The sequence below is a fragment of the Erythrolamprus reginae genome, chromosome Z (assembly GCF_031021105.1).
Source record: "Erythrolamprus reginae isolate rEryReg1 chromosome Z, rEryReg1.hap1, whole genome shotgun sequence".
Taxonomy (NCBI): domain Eukaryota; kingdom Metazoa; phylum Chordata; class Lepidosauria; order Squamata; family Dipsadidae; genus Erythrolamprus; species Erythrolamprus reginae.
In genome coordinates, this window is record NC_091963.1 from 68251286 (window position 1) to 68277881 (window position 26596).

Sequence of the window (26596 nt, forward strand, 5' to 3'; positions counted from 1 at the left end):
GCTCGGAGGTTGCTGCAAAACCCCACCGGACCGGCGGCGATCTTTTCAGACAGGCGTGCCGATTCTCCGCTTTTAGCAGTGAGCGGAGAATTGGCGCGCTTGTCTGAAAAGCTCGTAGCTGGCATGGGGGGATTTTCCATGCCGGCTACAATCTTTTTAAACAGATGCGCCGATTCGCCGCTCACCCGGAGTGAGCGGAGAATCGGCGCGCTTGTCTGAAAAGCTCGTAGCTGGCATGGGGGGATTTTCCATGCCGGCTACAATCTTTTTAAACAGATGCGCCGATTCGCCGCTCACCCGGAGTGAGCGGAGAATCGGCGCGCTTGTCTGAAAAGATCGGAGCCAGCATGGAAAGCCCCCCCATGCCGGCTCCGAAGCACCGGGCACCCCTCAGCCGACGTCTTTTCCCCTCAGCCCTCGGGCTTGCACGCATTAATCACTTTTCCATTGTTTCCTATGGGAAACAATGCTTCGACCTACGAGCTCTTCGACATACGAGGTTCCTTCCGGAACCAATTAATTTCGTATGTCGGGGTTCCACTGTAGTCATTTTTGGAAATGATGAATAAATAGACATGTTCTTGATTTTTCTGCAACTGTTTTTACATTAACTAATAGGCAATAGATTTCTGCATTTCTGCTCTACTCTTTACAGCTGTGTTTGAGCAAACTAATATGTTTTTGCTACATAATTTGTTTTCTAACATTTTAAATAGATGAAAATAGAATAGAATAGAATAGAATAGAATAGAACAACAGAGTTGGAAGGGACCTTGGAGGTCTCCTAGTCCAACCTCCTGCTTAGGCAGGAAACCCTACACCACTTCAGACAAATGATTATCCAACATCTTAAAAACTTCCAGTGTCCCAACATTCACAACTTCTGGAATCAAGTTGTTCCTCTGTTAATTGTTCTGTCAGGAAATTTCTCCTTAGTTCTGAATTGCTTCTTTCCTTTGCTTCTTGTTATACCTTCAGGTGCTTTGGAGAATAGTTTGACTCCCTCTTCTTTGTGGTAACCCCTGATATATTGGAACACTGCTATCATGTCCCCCTGGTCCTTCTTTTCATTAAACTAGCCATGCCCAGTTTCTGTAACCGTTCTTCACATGTTTTAGCCTCCAGTCCCCTGCTCATCCTTGTTGCTCTTCTCTGCACTTTTTCTAGATTCTCAACATCCTTTTTACATCATGGCAACCAAAACTGAATGCAGTACTCCAAGTGTGGCCTTACCAAGGCATTATAAAGTGATATTAATACTTCATGTGATCTTGATTCTATTTCTCTGTTAATGCAATCTAGAACTGTGTTGGCTTTTTTTTTTGGCAGCTGCTGCACACTGCTGACTCATATTTAAATGGTTGTCCACTAGGACTCCAAAACCCCTCTCACAGATACTACTGTTGCACAAGGTACTACATATACTGTACCTGTGCATTTTTTTATTGCCTAAATGTAGAACTTTACTTGTTCACCATTGAATTTCATTTTGTTAGATAGTGCCCGGTGTTCAAGTTTGCCAAGATCCTTCTGTATTTTTCTGTATTATTTCAAAGCATTCCTCTGGTCCAGTAATTTTATCACTTTGTCAAAGAATGCAATAAGATTAGTCTGGCATATATGTTTTTGACAAACTCATGTTGGCTTTTGGTTATTACTTTGTTTTATTCGAGGTGTTCATTGATTTGTTGCTTGTTTATCTTTTCAAGAATCTTCCCTGATATTGAGGTCAGGCTGATAGCTCTGTGGTTTCCTGGATCTATTTTTTCCCCATGCTCCAGGATCTTTGAAAGATGCAATTCAGTGGTTCTGGGATCTTGTCTGCCAGCACCTTTGGAATCTTGGGGTATAATTCTATCTGGCCCTGGTGATTTAAACTTGTCTAGGATAGACAAGTTTTAATTTGTGTTCCTAAACTGTTTTTGCGGTGCTGTTTTTGATGCATTAACTCCAAAAATAATGAGTTAAGTAGCTCTGCTTCTCCTTGTTGCTTGTCACCTTCTTGCCACTTTCTACCTGCAATGAACCAATTTTCTTGTTTTTAATGTGTTGGAAGAAGTATTTTTGTTACTTTTTACTTTTGTCGCAAGCCTTTATTGTAAACCTTAGCTTTCCTCACTTTACAGGTTCTGGCTATTTCCTGGTATTCTGCCTTAGTTATTTTCCCCTCTTCACTTTTTATACTTGTCCTTTTTGTCTTTCCATTTGTCAGAGAGTTCTTTATGCAGCCATGCTAGGGTTTGGTTTTTTTTTTTGTGACCTATTATTTTTCTTCTTCATTGATATTGGACTAGTCTAGGTTTTTATAATTTCACTTTTCAAAGTTTCCCAAGCTTCTTGGGTTGTTTTCCCTCTGAGGATTCTTGTCACAAAATCCCTTGCGCGCGCATTCCCTCACGAGATTTAGCTGCATGCATGGAGCAGAAGCAAAGCTGCATACGTGTCCAGGTTCCAGATAACATCCAAACTAAATCAGAATCCGAGTCAAGTACAGTGGTCCTCCGATTATCGCGAGGGTTCCGTTCCAGGACCCCTCGCGGCAATCGATTCTTCGCGAAGTAGCGGTGCGGAAGTAAAAACACCATCTGCGCATGCGCAGATGGTGTTTTTACTTCCGCCGCAGCAGCGAGGAGCCGAAGATTGGGGTTTCCCCGCCGCCCACGCAAACTCCTCGCTGCTGCCGCGCCCGGCGCTTGTCCGCCCGGCGCTTGTCTGCCCGGCGCTTGTCCGCCACCTGCCTGCCCGCGTGCCCGCCACTCGCCCACCCTTCGCCCGCCCACGCCATTCGCTCGCGCTGCTTCCCAGCTGAGTCCTGAAGGCAAAGGCGAACTTCCGCGTTTGGCTTCGGGACTCAGCTGGGAAGCGGCGCTGGGGTCTTACCGGCCGCCCACGCAAAGGGGAAACCCTGGCTCCTCGCTGATGCCCGCCGCTCGCCCTCCCGCCAGCAAGAGGGGGAAGACCCAGGGAAGCCGCCCAGCAGCTGATCTGCCGGGGGAACGCAAACTCCACCATCTACGCATGCGTGGCCATAGAAAAAAGGGGCGCGCATGCGCAGATGGTGTTTTTACTTCCGGGTGGAAAAATCGCGAAATAGCATTTAGCGAAGATCGGGATCGCGAAACTCGGGGGACCACTGTATTCATCAAAGTTCCAATTTATTCCCAGAGTGAGATCTGAGTTTCCCACTCAGTTGAAAGTTCACAACCCTTCTTCCCCACCGACAAACTTGTCACGTTGTCCAGTCAGATTGTACCAGTGTGATCAGTCCTTTCCTCACTTCTGGCCTGCTGGTTGCATCTGTTTCCTCCTGCTATTTACTCCTTCCAAGTTTCCAAAAACATCAGATCTTCTATAGATGGTGTGGCAAACCGTTAATTTATCACCAACTTCTGCAGTGGCTTTACAGCGAGCAGCGTACCGGTAGTGGCAGACTCAGGAATCCGCCTCTGCTTCAGATCAAGCATTTATTTTAATAATCTTCATTTTGTTGTATAGAACGATAATAAGGCTTTTGTCAATGCCCCAAATAGCATCTGGGAAATAAATCAGATTCCAGTCCAATTCTCTCATCCAAGGTTCAATTTATTAACAGAGCCATGTTGATCACACCATTGCCATCCCGATACTAACTTCCTTCCAGTTCCCCACCCAGTTTAAAGTTCATCCCCCAGACCCACAATTTCATCATGAGGACCAGTCTGAGTACAGGAATTTCACCGACATCCTCCTTACATCCATTGATGCAGAACAAAAGATGACATTGGACTCTAAGAAAGGAATTTGTTGTGGCTAGTAACTTTCCCCAGTTCCCATAATACTATTCTACTGTGGAGGCCAAAGTCTCTAGCTCCACGATGGCTTCGGCCTGACACGTGGCCCCCCCCTTTGCAAAGAAGCAACTCCTGAAACAATAGAATAAAACACACGAGTTAGTATCACTTTTAAACCACCTCCCCCAGGGACACTTAAGCTTGGTTGGGTATTTTTCGTGGAATTGTTTAATTAAACTATCAGCCTTGACATCCCGACTCTTAACCCAAGTAGCCTCCGACAAAGGGTACCCCTTCCAATGAAATAAGTACAGTGATACCTCAAGATACGAACCCCTCATCTTACGAACCACTCGTGATACGAACCCAGGGTTCAGAAAAAATTTGCCTCTTCTTACGAACTTCTTTTCGAGTTACGCACCGGCGTTCGGAGACTGCTGGGAAGCCGCGCGGCTGTTTTAAAAGCTGACAGCCGGGCGGCGGGGCTTCCCAGCAGCCTCCCAAACGCCGGTTCGTAACTCGAAAAAAGTTCGTAAGAAGAGGCAAAATTTTTCTGAACCCCGGGTTCGGTTCGGGAGGTTGCTGGGAAGCCCCCCAGCCCGGCTGTCACCTTTTAAAACAGCCGCGTGGCTTCCCAGCTGTCTCCGAACGCCGAACACGGAAGTTCGGGTTTGGCGTTCGGCTTCGGGAGACAGCTGGGAAGCCACGCGGCTGTTTTAAAAGGTCGCAGCCAGGCTAGGGGGCTTCCCAGCACCCCCCCCGAACCCCGAACTTTTTGCCGAACTTCCGGGTTCGGGGTTCGGGGGGGTGCTGGGAAGCCTCCCAGCCCGGCTGTGACCTTTTAAAACAGCCGCACGGCTTCCCAGCAGTCGGCCGAACGCCAAACACGGAAGTTCGGGTTTGGCGTTCGGCTTCGGGAAGCTGCTGGGAAGCCGCGCGGCTGTTTTAAAAAGGTGACAGCCGGCCTGGGGGCTTCCCAGCAACCTCCCGAACCCCGAACTTTTGCCGAACTTCCGGGTTCGGGGTTCGGGAGGTTGCTGGGAAGCCCCCCAGGCTGGCTGTCACCTTTTAAAACAGCCTCACGGCTTCCCAGCAGTCGCTGAACGTCGTTTTTTTGCGGGGGTTTTTTTTGGTTGCACGGATTAATTGACTTTACATTGTTTCCTATGGGAAACAATGTTTCGTCTTACGAACCTTTCGTCTTACGAACCTCCCCTGGAACCAATTAGGTCCGTAAGACGAGGTATGACTGTACTGTAATTGGCCCCGGAAAATGAGGGAATCCAAAATCTTTTTCACTTCATAGTGGGGTTTCCCTCTGTATTACTACAAGGGGAGGGGGGATTGCGTATGTGTCTGAATGTTGGACCTGATCACCAGTTTTAGCAGGCTGCAGTGGAATACAGGGTGGATCTTTCCTAGGATTCTAGGAAATACAAGCTGCACCGTGACCGTGTTGATTACTTTCATGGTTTGGAAAGGGCCTAGAAAATTTAGGATCTAGCTTTTTGCTAGGCAGTTTTAACTGATGTACTTGGTTGACAGGAAAACCTTATCCCCCACTCTAAAAGGGAGTTGCGATCGATGTTTGGTCTGCTTGTTGGCTTCCGCTGCCTCAACAAATGCCTTCTTGGTGTCCTCCTATCCTCTCTTTAATTTCTCCATCCACTCTGTCAACGTGATGGATGAGGGAGGCTCTGTAGGTAGTTCAGGCATGGGGATGAAATCTTTTCCACTGGTGACCTAGAAAGGGAGTTAGTCCCGTGCTGCTATGTACGGAGTTGTACGCTACTTCCGCTAGTAACTTTCCCTCTCATGCAACTACCCCTCCCAGTTCCCATAATATTATTCTACTGTGAAGGCCAAAGTCTCTAACTTATGACAGTTTCGCCCTGACGAGCTTTCTTTAAAAAAAAGTCTAATAATTTGAACATTCTATAGACGTTTATAGTTTCCAGCCTGTTATCATCTGGTGATATGGCTCCTGATTTTTGTTTAGAATTTAAATATAGCACCCAGTACATGGTTTCTGGGCTCCAGATTTTATACTTATTTTTAAATGGATTTGAGGTACATTGATTCAAAAATTGTTATATTATGATGCACTGTTTTGGCTAATTGAAGGTTATAAACTGATAGTTTTTGTAGTCTATAGATCTTCCTAGGAGGTATACTATTTAGAGAGAATCATTAGTTCTGAATAAGACTAATCAAATATTTATTTCAGCAATAAATTTAAATCCCTTCTAATCACATATAAACTGAATGATGGCAAAACTCACATTTGGAAATTTTAAATCATATTACCATTCTTCATTAAAGGTGTTGTCATGTATGTCAAAATAAAGACATTAGTTTTAAAAAGCACTGGATAAAAACTAGAACATAATGATAGTGTTGTGAGACAAAGCAATTAGTTGTGATATTTTATTATCTTATTTCCTTCAAATTTAGCAAAATCAATATTTATAAATGACAATAGTTAGTCAAGAGAGATCATATTTGACAAATAAATTACTTAAATGTATGTTCACTTTATTTATTAAATCAGATTGGATGAAATATTCCATGCTCAAAGTTATAAAAGCATTTTTGTGTATCTGTATAACCACTGGGCATGTAGATTTAAGCCTTGATACCATTTACACGTATTTCAAATGTTAAATGTAAGATGTTTAAATTAAACTATTAATCTACAGATGTTGTTTGCGGGTCTAGTATAATGCTTCTGAAAAGGATTAATTTTTCCTTTGTCACATCTCTTAGTCTACAAAGGATCAGAGATTGGTTTATTCTGGCAGGTTGCTTCCTGATCACTTGCAACTGAAAGATATTCTCAGAAAAGTAAGCTTTACTCAATTATTGTATTTTAAATACATCACTATTGTAAAATGGAACAATTCCAATGTTGTATGATATGCTGACTTTTTAAATAACATGTCTTTAACATCTGTTTTAGAAAATTATTACATATTTATAAGTGATACCGTATATACTCGAGTATAAGTCGCTCCGACTATAAGTCGAGGCACCTACTTTTGCCACAAAAGCTGGGAAAATTTATTAACTCCAGTATAAATCGAGGGTGGAAATTGCAGCGGCTACTGGTAACTTATAAAAATGGAAACCAATAAAATTACATCAATTGAGGCATCAGTAGATTAAATGTTTTAGAATATTTATTTCAAAGAAAGCCAGTAAACTAGCTCTGTAAGTTTAAAAGAGGGTAAACAGGTATATATCCCCCAAAGGCAGGTACAGTGGTACCTCAAGATACGAACCTAATTGGTGCAAGGGGGAGGTTCGTAAGACGAAAGGTTCGTAAGACGAAACATTGTTTCCCGTAGGAAACAATGTAAAGTCAATTAATCCGTGCAACAACAAAAAAACCCCGCAAAAAAACGCTGCCGCCCGGCTGTCACCTTTTAAAACAGCCGGGGGGGGGGGGCTTCCCAGCAGCCTCCCGAACCCAGCGAAGTGACGTGGAGGAATGGGAAGCTTCCCATTCCTCCAAGTCACTTCGCCGCTCCTCTCCTGGCTAAACCGTGCGGCAGGAGATAGGCTTTGAGTTTTTGGCTGGGGGGGAAGGTGAAGCGCTGGGGTGGGGTGGCCGGACCTCCTGCCTCCTCCCCCAGCCAAAACCCCAAATGTCTCCGCTGTAGCAGCTGCTGCAAGAGGCTTCCCCGCTGCTCTGTCCCACCCATCGCCCGTATCCAGCAGAAGCTGCCACCCGAGCGGGAGGCGAAGCACTGGGGTGGGGGGGCTGTCGGGACACCCCCCACCCCAGCACTTTGAATCCCGCCGGCCAAGAGCACTCGGGCAGCAGCTTCTGCCAGACACCGGCAATGAGCGGGACAGAAGGGCGGGGAGAATCAGGAGGCTCCTTTGGCGGCTGGGGGCTGCCTGGCTTTGTGATTTTGGCTGGGGGGGGGAGTTAGGAAGGTCCTTCTTCTCCCCCCCCAGCCAAAAACTCAAAGCCTATCTGCTGGATACGGGCGATGGGTGGGACAGAGCAGCGGGGAAGCCTCTTGCAGCAGCTGCCACAGCCACCAACTTCCGCGCCGCTCGTCCCACCCATCGCCTGTATCCAGCAGAAGCTGCTGCCCGAGTGCTCTTAGCCGGCGGGATTCAAAAGTGCTGGGGTGGGGGGGCAGTCGGGACACCCCCCACCCCAGCACTTTGAATCCAGCAGCTTCTGCTGGATACGGGCGATGGGTGGGAGGAGCTGCCACAGCCATCGGCTTCCGCGCCGCTCGTCCCACCCATCGCCCGTATCCAGCAGAAGCTGCTGCCCGAGTGCTCTTGACCGGCGGGATTCAAAAGTGCTGGGGTGGGGGGGTTGTCGGGACACCCCCCACCCCAGCACTTTGAATCCAGCAGCTTCTGCTGGATACGGGCGATGGGTGGGAGGAGTTGCCACAGCCACCGTCTTCCGCGCCGCTCGTCCCACCCATCGCCCGTATCCAGCAGAAGCTGCTGCCCGAGTGCTCTTGGCCGGCGGGATTCAAAAGTGCTGGGGTGGGGGGGCTGTCGGGACACCCCCCCACCCCAGCACTTTGAATCCAGCAGCTTCTGCTGGATACGGGCGATGGGTGGGAGGAGCTGCCACAGCCACCGGCTTCCGCGCCGCTCGTCCCACCCATCGCCCGTATCCAGCAGAAGCTGCTGCCCGAGTGCTCTTGGCCGGCGGGATTCAAAAGTGCTGGGGTGGGGGGGCTGTCGGGACACCACCCACCGCAGCACTTTGAATTCAGCAGCTTCTGCTGGATACGGGCGATGGGTGGGACGAGCGGCGCGGAAGCCGGTGGCTGTGGCAGCTGCTGCAAGAGGCTTCCCCGCTGCTCTGTCCCACCCATCGCCCGTATCCAGCAGAAGCTGCTGCCCGAGTGCTCTTGGCCGGCGGGATTCAAAAGTGCTGGGGTGGGGGGGCTGTCGGGACACCCCCCACCCCAGCACTTTGAATCCAGCAGCTTCTGCTGGATACGGGTGATGGGTGGGAGGAGCTGCCACAACCACCGGCTTCCGTGCCGCTCGTCCCACCCATCGCCCGTATCCAGCAGAAGCTGCTGCCCGAGTGCTCTTGACCGGCGGGATTCAAAAGTGCTGGGGTGGGGGGGTTGTCGGGACACCCCCCACCCCAGCACTTTGAATCCAGCAGCTTCTGCTGGATACGGGCGATGGGTGGGAGGAGTTGCCACAGCCACCGTCTTCCGCGCCGCTCGTCCCACCCATCGCCCGTATCCAGCAGAAGCTGCTGCCCGAGTGCTCTTGGCCGGCGGGATTCAAAAGTGCTGGGGTGGGGGGGCTGTCGGGACACCCCCCCACCCCAGCACTTTGAATCCAGCAGCTTCTGCTGGATACGGGCGATGGGTGGGAGGAGCTGCCACAGCCACCGGCTTCCGCGCCGCTCGTCCCACCCATCGCCCGTATCCAGCAGAAGCTGCTGCCCGAGTGCTCTTGGCCGGCGGGATTCAAAAGTGCTGGGGTGGGGGGGCTGTCGGGACACCACCCACCGCAGCACTTTGAATTCAGCAGCTTCTGCTGGATACGGGCGATGGGTGGGACGAGCGGCGCGGAAGCCGGTGGCTGTGGCAGCTGCTGCAAGAGGCTTCCCCGCTGCTCTGTCCCACCCATCGCCCGTATCCAGCAGAAGCTGCTGCCCGAGTGCTCTTGGCCGGCGGGATTCAAAAGTGCTGGGGTGGGGGGGCTGTCGGGACACCCCCCACCCCAGCACTTTGAATCCAGCAGCTTCTGCTGGATACGGGTGATGGGTGGGAGGAGCTGCCACAACCACCGGCTTCCGTGCCGCTCGTCCCACCCATCGCCCGTATCCAGCAGAAGCTGCTGCCCGAGTGCTCTTGGCCGGCGGGATTGAAAAGTGCTGGGGTGGGGGGGCTGTCGGGACACCCCCCACCCCAGCACTTTGAATCCAGAAGCTTCTGCTGGATACGGGCGATGGGTGGGAGGAGCTGCCACAGCCACCGGCTTCCGTGCCGCTCGTCCCACCCATCGCCCGTATCCAGCAGAAGCTGCTGCCCGAGTGCTCTTGGCCGGCGGGATTGAAAAGTGCTGGGGTGGGGGGGACTGTCGGGACACCCCCCACCCCAGCACTTCGAATCCAGCAGCTTCTGCTGGATACGGGCGATGGGTGGGAGGAGCTGCCACAGCCACCGTCTTCCGCGCCGCTCGTCCCACCCATCACCCGTATCCAGCAGAAGCTGCTGCCCGAGTGCTCTTGGCCGGCGGGATTCAAAAGTGCTGGGGTGGGGGGGCTGTCGGGACACCCCCCCACCCCAGCACTTTGAATCCAGCAGCTTCTGCTGGATACGGGCGATGGGTGGGAGGAGCTGCCACAGCCACCGGCTTCCACGCCGCTCGTCCCACCCATCGCCCGTATTCAGCAGAAGCTGCTGCCCGAGTGCTCTTGGCCGGCGGGATTCAAAAGTGCTGGGGTGGGGGGGCTGTCGGGACACCCCCCACCCCAGCACTTTGAATCCAGCAGCTTCTGCTGGATACGGGCGATGGGTGGGACGAGCGGCACGGAAGCCGGTGGCTGGGGCAGCTGCTGCAAGAGGCTTCCCCGCTGCTCTGTCCCACCCATCGCCCGTATCCAGCAGAAGCTGCTGCCCGAGTGCTCTTGGCCGGCGGGATTCAAAAGTGCTGGGGTGGGGGGGCTGTCGGGACACCCCCCACCCCAGCACTTTGAATCCAGCAGCTTCTGCTGGATACGGGCGATGGGTGGGACGAGCGGCGCGGAAGCCGGTGGCTGTGGCAGCTGCTGCAAGAGGCTTCCCCGCTGCTCTGTCCCACCCATCGCCCGTATCCAGCAGAAGCTGCCACCCGAGCGGGAGGCAAAGCACTGGGGGGGGGAAGTTGTCAGGACACCCCCAACCCCAGCGCTTAGTTCCCACGGGTGAGGGGCGGGGAGGATCGGGAGGCTAAGTCTCCTGCAGTAGGTGGTGTGGTGGGGACCTGCTGCCCGCGTGAGCCAGGAGGCATTCAGGGCGAAGTGCGTGGAGGGTTTGGCGTTTGGGTTCAGAAGGCTGCTCGGAAGCCTCCCGACTGTTTTAAAAAGTGACAGCCGGGCTACGGGGCTTCCCAGCATGCCTCATGGCTCACGCGGGCAGCAGTAGACCCCCTTTGGGTTTTCGGCTCGGGGGGAGGGAGTTAGGAAGGTTCTCCTGCCCCCCCCTACCGAAAACCCAAAGGGGGTCTGCTGCTGCCCGCGTGAGCCATGAGGCATGCTGGGAAGCCCCGCAGCCCGGCTGTCACTTTTTAAAACAGCCGGGAGTTTTCCGAGCAGCCTCTGAGAACCGAGAACCCAAACGCCAAATCCTCCATGCACTTCGCCCTGAATGCCTCCTGGCTCACGCGGGCAGCAGCAGACCCCCTTTGGGTTTTCGGCTCGGGGGGAAGGAGTTAGGAAGGTCCTCCTGCCCCCCCCAGCCAAAAACCCAAAGGGGGTCCGCTGCTGCCCGCGTGAGCCAGGAGGCATTCAGTGCGAAGTCAGGGAAGCCAAGCCGGGTGTGGCAGCGACAGCGGCAGTGCTGCTGCTCACTTCACCCGGTCCTCTCCTGCCTCCGGCGCTGATGTTCCCCGCTGCATCGGGTGCCACCAGCCCCGAGTTGGACGCACCCTTGCCGCCGCGCCCAGCCGCTGCCCGCCCCGTCCTAGCCGGAGCCTGAGCCGGGCCCGCTCGGTCGCGCCTCCTCGCCCGCCGCCCGCCCAGGATGCAGACCTGCTGCCTCTTCCCGCGCCCGCTGCCCGCCTGATCCTGTACCTCCTGCTTCCCACCCCCCCAGCCAAAAATACAAAGGGGTCTGCCGCCGCCCGCGGAGCAATGGGAAGCTGAAGCTGCCGCCGGTTTCAGACTCCCTTTGCTCCACGCTGCTCCGCCCTGCCTGTCATGCGGCGGCAGACCGTCTTTGTGTTTTTCGCTGGGAGGGGGGAGCAGGAGGACCTTCCTGATTCCCTCCCCCAGCGCCGGACCTCCTGCCCTCCCTCCCAGCCAAAAACCCAAAGCGGCCTCCCGAACGTTTTCCATCTTACGAACCTGCCGCCGCCGCTGAGAAGCCCCGCCGCCCGGCTGTCACCTTTAAAACAGCCGGGGGGCTTCCCAGCAGCCTCCCGAAGCCGAACGCCAAACCCGAACTTCCGGCTTCGACTTCGGGAGGCTGCTGGGAAGCCCCCTGGCTGTTTTAAAAGGTGACAGCCGGGCTGCGGGGCTTCCCAGCAGCCTCCCGAACGCCGAACCCGGAAGTTCGGGTTTGGCGTTCGTAAGACGAAAAAAGTTCGTAAGAAGAGGCAAAAATTTTCTGAACCCCGGGTTCGTATCTCGGGTTGTTCGTAAGACGAGGGGTTCGTATCTTGAGGTACCACTGTATAGGCAAAAAAATTGCAAGTACCTAGGTACTTACCTCAATCCCCTGCTCCTGCTGGTTTGGGTTAGGGTTAGGATACTTGGCCTCTCCTTGGCTCAAAGAGAAACAATTTCACTTTATATTTACTATTACTGAACATCCAAAATATACTTAATTCTATGTATATATGCTATATGTGTAAATAAATATTACACACAGGCACACAAAAATATACTGTACATTATCTACTATATAAACTGTATGTGTATATACAGAGAGGTGTTTTGGAGAGTAAGTTGACTCTTCTTTGTGGCAAACCCTGAGATATTGGAAGACTGCTATCATGTCTCCCCTGGTCCTTTTTAAATTTAAACTAGACATTCCTGCAACCGTTCTTCATTTTTTTTGATTCTCCAGATAATTTGAATCCACAGTCAGTGGGTTGACCTCCGTCCTTCAACCAATCAGGACTGAGTCCATGTTATAAAAGCTCAAGTTCTGTCAATCATCCCGCTTTTTTCCTCAGTCCTCAGCAGGACAGGACGTGTGGTCAACTCACTGATCTTTCTCACCTTTCTACCTATCTTCTCCTTTTTCACCTCTCAGGTAATCCTTAAAGCAAAAAAACCAAAAACAAAACCCCTCTCCCATTTTCTCCTTCTCCCCTTCAGCCACTGCCTCGTGAAGACAATTTGTGAGGAGGGAAGGCTCATCCTTTCCAGGCTGGCCTGCCCAAACAGGCCAGCTGAGTTGCTAATAGAAAGCAACTACTTTGCCGCCATTTATTTGGAGCCTTGAGCAACTGGGCGGGGGAGAGGTATTTAGACTCTATGCAGCCAAAAGTCCTTCCCGGAGGATTGTACGAGCTGGCGAAAGGAGTCACCGAAGCGGGAATCGTCCTGATCGAGCAATTTCAGCTTTTTTCTTACCGGCTTGCTAATCCCCCCGGTTCCTCTTGATTAACACAGGTGATCAGCTCCGGCGGCAGTGCGGCGCACCGCTCCTGCTGGACAGGCCTCTCTGTACCTTTTTCTAATTGTTGTGTCAGAGTCAGTTACTGCTAACAGCAGGAGGCCTACTGGCCTAAACAGGGGAATCCCTTGTTTTCCAATCCCCTCGTGAATAAAGGCAATCGGGAGCGGCAGTTACAGTGGCAAAGCCGAAATTGATTTATTTTTCCTTTTATTGACTCAGGGAGTGAGTGAGTGAGTGAGTGATAAGCGTTCCTTGCAGTTGAAGAGTGTCAGACACTGAGGCCTTAGAGCACTAAGTCAGACTAGGCCTCCCGCCATTTTCCTTCAGTAGTTTCAACACCGGCGGCCATTTTATACAACTCAACTGCCATTTTGTCTGGGCTCTCTTGTTTTGCTCACCATGTCAAATCCTAATCCTGTAAGCCAGGAGTCAGGGGTCTCAATTTCGACTCCTGAGGGGGATCCTCAGTCCCTGGGGCCTAGCAATGTGGGGTACTCCTTTAAACATTCCAGAAAACGAGCCTTTAAGGCCAAGGAGACCTGGCCCAAAGCAATCAAGGCAGCAAAAAAATTGGAGACACGAATGCACAAGGTCTTAACTAAAATGTGCGACAAGGCCTCTAAAACAGCCTCAAGTAGCGGCCCTATGCCACCCACTGACCCGACAAATAAGGCCCTGATGGAATCCCACAATTTAGTATTGGCAGATTCTGACATCTGGGGGTCCTCTGGTCAGTCTTTACCTTTTACCCCTACTCCTCTTCCTCCATGTCCTCCACCTCTTCCTTCTCTACCTTTCACTTTCACCCAAGGCCATAATTTCTGCCACTGTCTCACAGAGTATAACTCAATGCATGCAGATCATGAAAGGTTCTCAGACCCTATTCACTAGTGTGAATTAGGCTAACGTTCCAGGGGGGCTAGCAAGCCAACCTCAACCTCAGAGCCAGCCACTTCCACAGCTAGCATATGCAGCAGAATTTCATAATCCTGTAGAGGAAGATGAAAGGGGGCCAGATTTAGAATTATCCGACGATGAGGGTATCCCACCAGAACCTCCAGCTACTGTCCACCCTTCTTTATTTTGTTCCTTATTATTTAAGGCCAGGAATGCGGCCAATATTGCAAACCCAGCCCCTTCTGCCACTCCTGGGTCGGACATCAATCTCCTCTTCTTGAAAACCCCAGAGGCTCAGGTGATCCCTTGTCCACTGCTTTTTGTTCAATCAGTCCAGCAACAGTGGCTCTTCAGTGGGGGCTATTCCTTCAGCCAATGATAAAATAATTTTCAATGTTAGCCCAGAATTGGCTCCTTGTCTTAATCCACCCTCGGTGGATGCCCCTATCACTGCTCTCCTGTCTCCTACAAACCTTCCAGGCGAGGATGCAGAGCTGCTGAGGCTGGAAGATAAGCGGTCCGAACAAACTTGTCAAGAACCATCAGACGGGTGTCTGGGTGGTAAGATCAGCCACTTGGCTTCTTTCTTTGCTTGTGCTAACCTAACCTGGTTGCGAGATTTATAGGAAAGAAACCCAGCGGAAGATACCAGGTCCCACCAGGACATAGCAAAGATGGCTGCTCATTTCACGATGGCTGCTTCTCTGCAAGCGGCCAGATTTGTCTCCTGCACCATGGCCACTTCCATTGTAGCCCAGAGGCTCCTTTGGCTCCACTCCTGGCAAGTGGAAGCTTGCCACCTCTCCCTTCGATGGCTAACACCTCTTTGGACCAGCTCTGGATCTGCTTCTGCCTGAAGACAAGGACATACGTAAGATTTTGCCAGCTATGACTTGCAGGGGTAACTCCAAATCTGCCCCTATCCCTAGGAGGTACTTTCATCCCCCTGCCCAATCCCCGGCCCCCTCTAGGCAGCACTATTTCTATGGACTTTTACGGGGGGAGGCAGAGGCCATTTCAGAACCAGTCCTTTCATGGTAGGGGTTCTAAGCGGCCCTTTCGAGGCAGAAGAGGTCGCTCTTTCCGCTGCACCAAGTCAGTCAGATTTGACTCCTCCCATTGGTGGTCACCTGTCCTTGTTTGTGGACCAATGGGAGGAAACCACATCCGATGCATGGATCAGTGAGACGGTGAAATTTGGCCTCTCCCTAGAATTTCTCTCCACTCCTCTGCAATTCTTTATCCGGTGCCCTGTGTCTAACAACATGGCCAAGAAACGCCTCATGAATGAGGCCATTGACCATCTCCTTCAGATTAAGACCATTCAGCAGGTGCTGGATCCTGAAGCTGGATCAGGATTCTACTCCATCCTTTTCCTGGTATCCAAGGCTTTGGGGGGCTAGAGAACCATTCTTGACCTCAAGAGATTGAATCGTCATATTCGGTACTGACGATTCAAGATGCACTCACTTCAGTCCATCTTGGTGTGCATATGGATGGGTGATCTCCTATCCTCCATTGACCCCATGGAGGCCTGCCTCCAAATTCCCATTCACCCGGATTTCCAGCAGTACCTTTGGTTCTGCTATGGAGGTGCCCATTTCCAATACCGGTCCCTTCCCTTCGGACTTTACTCAGCTCCTAGAGTGTTCACTAAGGTGTTAGTGGCCTTAGCGGCCCACCTAAAGACACTCCCCGTGCATATTCATTGTTACCTTGATGACATATTGTTGCTGGCTTCCTCCAGGATTCAAGCCCTGCACGATATCCAGGTAACTCTAATAACCTTAGAAGACCACGGGGTTTCCATCAATGAGGATAAGAGTCAATGGAGCCTTCCTTCTCCATTGTCCATCTGGGAGCTATTATCGACTCCCTAGAGTGTAGGGTGTTCCTCCCAGGAGCGGCAGGCTAGTATTGCAGATCTAAATTCTTCCACCTGTGTCAATGCATAGTTCCCCTGTACTTGCTTTCTACGCTCTTGGGAAAATTCATTTTGGCCTTCCATATTGTTCCATGGGCACGCCTACATCATGGGATTTGCAATGGTTCCCTTCCAAAAACGGTTGTGGTTCTTCTCCGGCTGATGGTGGGGAAGCATGTCCTGGTCCTCACCGACAACATCACAGCCAAAGCTCATATCAACAGGTATGGGGGCACCCGGTCCCCTGCTCTTATGGAGGAGGCCAGGATTCTCTGCACATGGGCCGAGCAGCATCTACTTTCCATCAAAGCGGACTACATAGCGGAGGAGGACACGGTGGACTACCACAGAGGACTGGCTGAGTCGCCCCACCATAGATCAGACGGAGTGGAGGCTGCACCCCAGCATCTTCCGACAGATATGTGGGCGTTTTGGTCAGCTTCACATGGATCTCTTTGCCAAGAGCCAGAACAGTCAACTGCCTCGCTTCTTTACCAGATTCCACTGTCAGGGAGCAGAGGGCACGGATGCTCTTCGTTCCCCATGGCCAGAGGGGCTCCTTTATGTGTTCCCCCCTGGCCTAATTCCCAGGCTGATTCGCAGACTGTTGGAAAAGAGAGCGGAACTGGTTCTGGTGGCCCCATACTGGCCACACAGGGCCTGGTTTGCAGACCTTTTGACTATCTGTCTCCCCTCCATGGCGCCTTCCAGTGTCATCCACCTCACTGAGTCAGGGCTCGATCTTCCATCTAGACCCCCTCTGAATGAAACTGACCGCCTGCCACTTGAGCGGCTCACACTAGTCAACCACCAGGTGCCTAGTGGAGTGATGGGCCTGATCCTCAAAAGCAGACGGCCATCTACTCAGCGGATCTACACTTCTACTTGGGGCGCCTTCTGCAGGTGGTGCAAGGGAGCACGTTGCTCTCCAACAGACTTGACAGTAGGCCAGATGCTGGGGTTCCTAAGTGAGGGATTTGATAAGGGCTTGGCTCCCAACACTCTTAAATGCCAAGTAGCAACCTTGTCTTCAATTCTGGCTTGCGCAGACATCTCTCCCTTGTGCCAGCATCCTCTGATCAAAACACTCTTGAGGGGTGCCTCCCTACGCAGCTCTCCGGTCGCTCATTGTTTTGCAAACTGGAACCTGACCAAGGTCCTGAACTCTCTGACTAAGTCTCCATATGAACCTTTCCGGGATTCTTCCACCCACCACCTTAGCCAGAAGGTGGCTTTCCTTGTGGCCATCACCTCGGCCAGAAGGATTTCTGAATTGGCGGCTCTATTAATGTGCAAATATCTCTGCCTTTTCCTACCGAACAATGTCGTCCTATGTCTTGACCCTTCCTTTTTCCATAAAATCAACTCCTGATACCACAGATCCCAGGAACTCACCCTTCCCTCCTTTTGTTTCAGGCCTGTCCATCCATTGGAACGAAAGTGGCACACCTTAGTTAGGCGCACTATTCGCATCTACCTAAAACACGCAGTAGGGTGGAGGAAATCTGAGGCCCTTTTCATCTCGTATCTCCTGGCCTCTATGGGAAGAAAGGTCAATTCCAATACCATAGGTAGATGGATCAGGGCGGTTGTAGCTAAAGCCTACGATTTGTCCTCGTCCCCTTGTTCCCAGGGCATTACAGCTCACTCCACCTGGAGCGCAGCCACTTCGGCTGCCTGGTCTAAGCAGGTTTCCCTGGAAGAGGTGTGCAGGGCAGCTACCTGGTCTGCTCCGACCACCTTCATCAAGCATTATAAAATAGATACCTTTGCATCTTCTGATGCAGCATTTGGTAGGATTGTCCTCCAGCAGGTAATTCCTGCGACCACTCCAGTTACCTAGTTCTCCTTCCCGCAGGAGACAGGCTTTGGCAGGTCCCACTGACTGTGGACTCCACCTATCTGGAGAATCAACTGTTGAATTTCCTTACCTGGGTGGTGATTCTCAGTAGTGGTGGAGTCCACAGTCAGACCCTCCCTCTCTCATTCTCCTTTTAGGTTCTAGTAACTTGCTCCTCTCTAACCTTCTTTGCTCAACTAAGGAGGATTGTATACCATATACTGTTTGTCTCAACTACATGTTGTCTGTCAATCATTGTACCTGTTGACCACACTGAGCCCAAGCTTCGAACTTGGAAAAAAAGCGGGATGATTGACAGAACTTGAGCTTTTAAAACATGGGCTCAGTCCTGATTGGTTGACGGACAGAGGTCAACCCACTGACTGTGGACTCCACTACTACTCACCATACAGGTAAGGGAATTCAACGGTTGATTCTCCTACAAAAACAGTTTTAAGAAGCTACAGTAGAAGAATATTCGATTTTTGTAAATTACCAGTAGTCACTGCATTTTCCACCCTAGGCTTATACTCGAGTCAATAAGTTTTCCCAGATTTTTGTGGCAAAAGTAGGTGCCTTGGCTTATAATCGGGTCGATTTATACTCAAGTATTTTTCTTGAACGCTTAGGAAAATAAAATAGGGAATTATGAATTATATAAACACACACACACACACATACAGATTCTTTTCCTATTTTCTTCTTTCTTTTTTTCCTTTTCTTACTTTTGCTTACTTGTTCTGTTTTCTGTTTCTGGTAAGGAAGAGAGCCAGCCAGCCAAAAGAGTACTATGTGTACTGGCCTATCCATTGCTGTGTGCACTGAGCTATTCTTTGAAAACAAAGATTGGATGATTAATACAGATACTACAGCTGGAACAGTCATGATAAACCTGTATACTCATTGGCTGGATTAACTAGGTCAGATTAAGAGCTAGAAATTGTATTTGCATAATTTACAAGCTTAGGTTTATTTTTTAAAAATCATAATTTAATTTGTTCTGTGAATCCAACATATTTCCTTACAGTCGATACACATGTAGAAAATGGGTTAATTTAGTAATCTGCTCAGTGTGTTGTGCAAACATACCTACTGTACTAATTATGTGAATACTTACACTATGATTTGTATTTCTAGTCAACATGGATTTAATGTGAAAGTAAACAACACTAAAAATACTCCCATTTATTTTAGCAAGATGACTATCATATGGTTCATTTAGTATGTTCTTCACGGACACCCCCAAATCTCCCAAAACCTGATACTGTTAGAGAAAGTCATGAGTCTTCAGCATCTAGCAACAGCTTGGTAAGTTATTTTTGTTTGAGATGTAATAATTTAAGTTCTATCAAAAAATAAATGCTATGTTAATATATTCATTCTTACATATAATAATGATAGGATGATAGTACTGTTGTCAGGAAGTACTGTTGTATATCAACTATTTTGGCCAATTTATAGTATTAGTTTACTGATGAATTAAATGAGGCATAATAAAAGGTTTTAGACTGTATCTTTTAGAACTATGATTTCTAAAAATTAGAACAAAAATTTGCAAGTACCATTTCCCGTCCTTCCAAGAATATACACAATTTGTGGAGATTTTTAATAGATGATAGCAAATATCTTACAAAGCATTTATAAGATACCTTAGTCCAAATATAGATAGGCTGACATTCATATGGCAATTATATTATGAGTTCTGGATTCATGATGATGTTTTCCGATTCATAATCTGCTTAACGTATTTTTTGGTGTATAAGATGCACCAGTGTATAGGACGAACCTAGATTTTAGAGGAGGAAAACAAGGAAAAAAGTATTCTGAACCAAATGGTGTAGTATTAAATAGTAATAGTAAAATAGAATAGAATAGAATATAGAATAGAATATAGAATAGAATAGAATAGAATCTCAGTGTACATAAAAGAAAATATAGATTTGTCAAGAATCATGTGGTACAACACATACTGATTGTCAATAGGGTCAAGTAAGCAATGAAGAAACAATATTAATAAAAATCTTAGGGTAGAAGCAACAAGTTACAGTCATACAGTCCTAAGTGGGAGGAAATGGGTGATAGGAATTATGAGGAAAAAAACTACTAGCAAAAGTAGTGCAGACTTAATGTTTGACAGTGTTGAGGGAATTATTTATTTGATGGCATTCGGGAAAAAACTGTTCTTGTGTCTAGTTGTCTTGGTGTACAGTGTAATAGTAACCTCTCGAGGGGGTGGGTTTGTGGCTCCTGGTGTTTTCTGTGAGAAATGTCTCCCTTCCTTCCCTCCCTCCCTCTCTCCCTTTCTTTCCACTTCTCTCTTCTCTCTTTTCCCTTTCTCCCCCTTTTTGTTCTCATTTGTTTCTCCCCTTTTTTGTTCTCATTGGTCTCACTTTCATTTCTGTTTTTCTCTCTCTTCTTCCTCTCCCTTTTTCTTTCGCTTCCCTTCTCTCTCATTTGTTTCCCTCTTCTCCCTATCTCATTCTCTTTCAATCTTTCCCTCATTTCTCTTACTCTCTCCCTTTCATTTTTGTTTTTCACTTCCCTCTCCCTCTTTTGCCTTCTTATCCCTTCTCTCTTTCATTAGTTTGTTCTTCCTCTCCCCCGTTCTTTCCCTCCATCAGTTTCTCATTTTTCTCTTTCTCCTTTTCTCTCACATTCCCTCTCCCTCTCACTCCTCCTCTCTTTCCCTCTGTCTCTGTCTCTCCAGGGATGAGCCAGCAGCCTACCCCACTTCTTCTTAGCTTGTCCTCCAGGGATGAGTGGGGCGTGTGGCAGCTTCGATAATCCAGCGGACAGGGCTTGGCTCCATCAGCCCCCACCCTAATTTGCTGCCTTCGGGGGCGCCTTCGGAAGGACGCAGCGGTTGGCAGAGATGCTCTGAGCAGAGGGTGTCAGCTGCAGAATTCCCGAGCTGAGGCAGCATTGTTTGGAGCGCCTTCGCCATCACCTCTGCCATCCAGCCAGCGGAGGAGCCCATAGGGCAGCTTCGATCATCCGACAGGATGGGGTTTGGCTCTATCAGCCCCCACCCGCAGCGGTTGACGAAGGCGCTCCAAGCAAAGCCGCATCTGCTTGGAAATTATGCAGCTGCGCCCTCTGCTCAGAGCCCCTTTGCTGACCGCTGAGCCCTCCCAAAGGCACCCCTGAAGGCGGGAGATTGGGGTGGGGGCGGATGGAGCCAAGCCCTGTCTGCCGGATGATTGAAGCTGCCCTGTGCGCTCCTCTGCCGGCTGGATGCCACGCGCCTCATTTATCCCCGGGGCTGAGCTGCGGGACTCCAGCCAATGACTGCTGGGCGGCCTTGGGGATAGTCACTGCTGGGGCAGTGCCAGCAGGGACCCTGGGAGGAACTCCCGGAAAGTCCACCGCCGGGCAGTTGAGGCGGGGCACACAGCAGCAGTTTCCAAGAAGCGGGCGGGTATCTCCTCAATGTAGCCACTTGGCTTGGCCCGGCTTTCCCCTCCGCTCCCTCGTCTGCATGTGTGCGTGTGTGTGTGTGTATGCGAAAGAGAGAGAGACGGAGGGGAGGAACCACCAGGAAACAAGCGGCATCTGCGCTAGTTTCCAAGCCCTCCTGCATGACTGATTCTCTGTCTGGAAGCCCTGTCTCCCTCCTCCAGACCAATTCTCTGTCTGGAAGCCCACGCACCCCTCGTTTCATCCTGCGCTCCAAAATTACTTTTCTCTCCATTTAGGACCAGCGCTCTTCTCTCGGGGTGGGGAGAACGGAGCCCCAAGCGCTACCTTCAAGCTTTGTGCAAGGCAGCCACAAGCGCTTCCGGCAGTCTTCGGCCAGGCAAAAGATGCAGTGGTGGTGGAGGATGCCTGAGAACCGTCTTTTTTGGATGAAACAAGGGGTGCGCGAGGCGGGGGAGGAGATGGGGCTTCCAGACAGGGAATCAGTCATGCAGGAAGCTTGGAAACTAGCGCAGATGCCGCTTGTCTTCTCCCTGACACCGAAGCGAAGGACAGAACGAGTTCCGCCATCCCTCTTTGCAACCAGGGCTGGTATGCACGGCCAGCGGCAGGATGGCCACAGCGGCTGGCGAAGGACGCTCCAAACAAAGCCTCAGCCAGAGAGAGACAGCCCTTGCCCAGCTCTTGCCTCAGCCGTTCACCCAAGCTGCATTTCCGCCTGCTGGGAGGGCTCCTCGGGCAACGCCTGCCGGTCTCCTGCAGAGAGGGAAGCAGCCAAGGGCTGCTGGGCGGCCTCGGGGACAACTGCCGAAGCACGGGAAGGCTGCCGCTGCCGACTGCTGCTCAGCTCCCCCTTGGCAGCATTTGATGTATAAGACGCATCCAGTTTTTGAGGTTTTAAAGTAAAAAGCTGCGTCTTATACACTGAAAAATATAGTAACTTTTATTCTTGATGGTGCTGGTGAAAAAGAAAAAAAACCTTACAGTATGTACTATTTTAACCAGCAAAATAACACACTATTTTTTTTAAAAAAAAATGTGTAAAATGCATAAAGAAGTTCTGGGACAAGGTTTAAAACTGCTATAAGGTATAAAAATTGGATTACTAATAGGAAAAAGCTAATGTCCAGCATAGAATATTAAACTAGTTTTCATAGTAATTTGAAGAACCATCACTGAATGCCTTGCACATCTAATTCAAACTATTATCTGCATTTTAAGAGTTCAGAACATTTGGGATCAACATCTTCCCCATCTCAAGAAACTGTATATACAGCTATCAGTAATTCTGAAGGTGTGCGACATCGCAACCTTGCACAGACACAAAATAATCAAATGCAAAGCCATCCATTCTCATATATACTGCAGGGGTAAGTAGCATATAAATTATTTGAATCTTAAAGTTTTATTCAACATTTTATAGTGTAAGCAATATAAGCCACTGAACACTGAAAATGTGAAAATGTGTAGTAGTAAAGAAATAAAAGGATAAGAAAATAAATACTTGACTAAAACTAATGTACAATAACAATATTCACTGTATCTCTGCCACTCTTTCTATCCTTACAAACTATTCTTCCTTAATGTCTACATCAGGGTGTCAAATTCAATTTCATTGAAGGCTGCATCAGAGTTGTGTTTGACCACTGTGTGTGTCCGGCTGGGTTGGACATGGCTAGTTGAAGTCACTCACGTCAAGGGACGGGGACGTGTAGTGGCAGGGAGGAGCCATTGTCTCTAGCAGAGGAAAGCAAGGTCAGGGAGAATGCCAAACCCTTGCCATCTCTTTCAGACCATGCAGAGGACCCTCAGATGATAGTGCAAGGCTGTCCAGAATCCTAGGCAGCAAAAGGCAAGTGCCCAACCTGGCCATTGAGCTACCTGGGCACTGGCACTCTACAGCTCAGCCTAGTCCCGCTTTCCTGAGGGGGTGCCTGCTATGCTTACCTCTTCAAGGCTGCTGCTTTCCTTGGCCAAGTTGGTCATGGTGTGTGTTAGGGACAAAGTATGTGGGTCAGAGAGTGAACTACTCACTCGCCACACAAGGAGACCCAGCTTTGTAACCAAACCATCCTCAGTAATAAATGGGAGCAATTATCTTAAGCTTTGACTATTTTCTAGTTGCATCATACTGCAAAGTCTTCAGATTTTTCAGCCAATGCATAAAAGCATTCAAAAAGTACATATATATTTCTAACCAATATAGTTCTAATATTAACATAACTAACCCATACATGTTGTTTATTATTATTATTATTTAAATTTATATGTTTATTCATATGTAGACAATTCTCGATTTATGGCTACAACTGAAAAAAAAAAGTCTATTGCTAAGCAAGACAATTATGGTCATGTGTGATTCTGAGGAGGATGAGCCAGGCCCCTCTGGGTCCCATGGGCCGGGGGGATTGCCAGAGGAAGCTGAGAGTGAGAGTGAGTCTGAGGGAGTTGATGTGACATCGGGGGAATGGTCCCAGTCAGACAGTGAGGAAGACATGTTAGTGGAAAACGATTGGATACATTCTTTCTATGTAAAAATGATTCGAAGGCGAGAGGGGATCCAGAGTAAAAGGTATTGATTCACAGCCTTAGCTCTTGGAAGTGTGATGTCACTTTCAGGCATTATAAAGGAATGAGTTTATGAGAAATGGGGTGGGGTGTCTCAATATTCGTTCTTTGGAAGAGACATGAAAATGGGGATGTGCTGGAACAAAGCTTTTAAGATTATGATTTCTGTTGCAAAACTATCATCCCTGCTGCACGCAGTGCGTTTGGTGCACAAAACTATGTTTCAGTACTGCATATACTCGAGTATAAGCCGACCTGATTATAAGTCGCGGCACCTACTACTTTTGCCACAAAAACTGGGAAAACCTATTGACTTGAGTATAAGCCTAGGGTGGAAAATGCAGTGGCTACTGGTAACTTAAAAAAATGGAAACCAATAAAATTACATTAATTGAGGCATCAGTAGATTAAATGTTTTAGAATATTTATTTCAATGAAAACCAGTAAACTAGCTCTGTAAGTGGGTAAACAAAAGGGGGGTAAGCAAATACAATCTGGTATTAACAATAACTTAAAAAGTAAAAAAAGGTAGCTCAATCAGCAATCAAGCTAAAACCTAAGAGTTAAAATTCTTCAAAACTGGATTCCTCCTCATCATCTGTATGTCCAAACAGAGCTTCAGCATTAGCTGCTGTGAGGTTATCAGCATAGACATTGTCATCATCACTGAGTTTGCAGTCATCACCATCACTGCCGTCATTCTCAAACAAAGCACTGTCTTCACTGCCATCCATAGCATTACTAATGCCACATTTCTTGAAGGCGTGTTGCCCCATGTCCTCTGGAATCTCTTCCCATGCGTCACGGACCCACTTTGCTATGTCGGCTTCTTCAGATTTCCAGCTTTTGTCAGTTGGGCTTGACCAGATGACATCCATTCATGACACGTCTTTCAAACACGGTCTTTAAAAGGTTTAATTAAGCAAACATTTAGGGGCTGCAATACAGATGTAAGCCCACCTGGAATAACGGCCAAAGTAGATTGAAAAGACTTTGCCAATTTTTGTTATGTCATCAGACGTGTGGGCTCTGAACATATCCCAAACTAGCAAAGATGTTTTTTTCTTTAAGGCTGCTCCTGAGAAACGTGTAAGCTTTGAGCTGAATTTGAACTCTGAATGAACCTTTGGAGAAAAAAAAGAATCTTTGAGAAAACTACATTATATACTACAAAACTGTTGGAAGGAACAAAATAGGCTGCTTAAGAGATTTTTTCTTAAACAGCTGAACATATAAATGTTGTTTCTGCAGATATGGAGAAGATGGAGATTCAGGAAAAAAGGGAGCTGTTCAATGATGTTTATGGAATTATTAAAGAATTTAAAGAATCAATGAGAGACTGCATTGGAATTACCACAGAACCACAGAAAGCGGTGGATTTAAAAGAGATATGTGGAAAAGAGGATGCCTCAGAACGATCAGGAAGATATGGAGAACAAGATACTGTCAAGATGTTAATTCTTTGGGCAATAAAGATGGAGGATCTCTGGCAGGCCCGGGACAGGGGATTATTCTCTGTCCTGGTGCTTCTCGACCTCTCAACAGCTTTCGATACCATTGACCATGGTATTCTTCTGCACTGGCTGGAGGGGTTGGGAGTGGGAGGCACTGTTCTTCAGTGCTTCTCCTCCTACCTCTCCGGTCGATCGCAGTGGGTGTTAGTGGGGGGTCAGAGGTCGACCTCTAGGCTTCTCCCTTGTGGGATGCCTCAGGTGTCAGTCCTCTCCCCCCTGCTATTTAATATCTACATGAAACCATTGGGCGAGATCATCCAGGGGCATGGGGTGAGGTATCATCAGTACGCTGATGATACCCAGCTGTACATCTCCACCCCATGTCCAGTCAACAAAACAGTGGAAGTGATGTGCTGGTGCCTGGAGGCTGTTAGGGTCTGGATGGGTGTCAACAGACTCAAACTCAACCCTGATAAGACAGAGTAGCTGTGGGTTTTGCCTCCCAAGGACAATTCCATCTGTCTGTCCATCACCCTGGGGGGGACACTATTGTCCCCAACAGAGAGGGTCCGCAACTTGGGCGTCCTCCTCGATCCACAGCTCACATTAGCTTTCAGCTGTGGTGAGGAGGGCATTTGCCCGGGTTCGCCTGGTGCACCAGTTGCGGCCCTACCTGGACCGGGACTCACTGCTCACAGTCACTCATGCCCTCATCACCTTGCGGTTCGACTACTGTAACGCTCTCTACATGGGGCTACTTTTGAAGAGTTCGGAAACTTCAGATCGTGCAAAATGCAGCTGCGAGAGCAATCATGGGCTTCCCTGGCTATGCCCACGTCACACCAACACTCCGCAGTCTGCATTGGTTGCCAATCACTTTCCGGTCACAATTCAAAGTGTTGGTTATGACCTATAAAGCCCTTCATGGCATCGGACCAGAATATCTCTGAGACTACCTTCTCCCGCACGAATCCCATCCAGTTAGGTCCCACAGAGTTGGTCTTCTCCGGGTCCCGTCGATTAAATGGGCAGGACCCAGGGGAAGAGCCTTCTCTGTGGCGGCCCCGACCCTCTGGAACTAGCTTCCCCCGGAGATTAGAATTGCCCCCACCTTCCTTGCCTTTCGCAAACTCCTTAAAATCCACCACTGCCGCCAGGCATGGGGGAATTGAGACATCTCCCCCAGGCTTATATAGTTTTATGTATGGTATGCTTGTGTTGTATGTTTTTAAATAATGGGATTTTTAGATATTTTTTCAATATTAGATTTGTTCATTGTACACTGTTTTATTATTGTTGTGAACCACCCCGAGTCTGCGGAGAGAGGTGGCATACAAATCAAACAAACAAACAAACAGGCTGATGATCACGTATTTTTCAAAGAATGTATT

General features: G+C 49.1%; 1 protein-coding gene across 1 annotated transcript in view; it reads left to right on the forward strand.

The window, feature by feature from the left end:
* HERPUD2 (HERPUD family member 2) overlaps nt 1-26596 on the forward strand; it is a 95977-nt gene that overhangs the window by 17020 nt on the left and 52361 nt on the right. The window contains exons 2-4 of the mRNA XM_070726311.1: nt 6537-6614; nt 18961-19074; nt 22405-22553. Coding sequence (XP_070582412.1) covers nt 6537-6614; nt 18961-19074; nt 22405-22553 — 341 coding nt within the window. The remainder of the gene's footprint in view (nt 1-6536; nt 6615-18960; nt 19075-22404; nt 22554-26596) is intronic.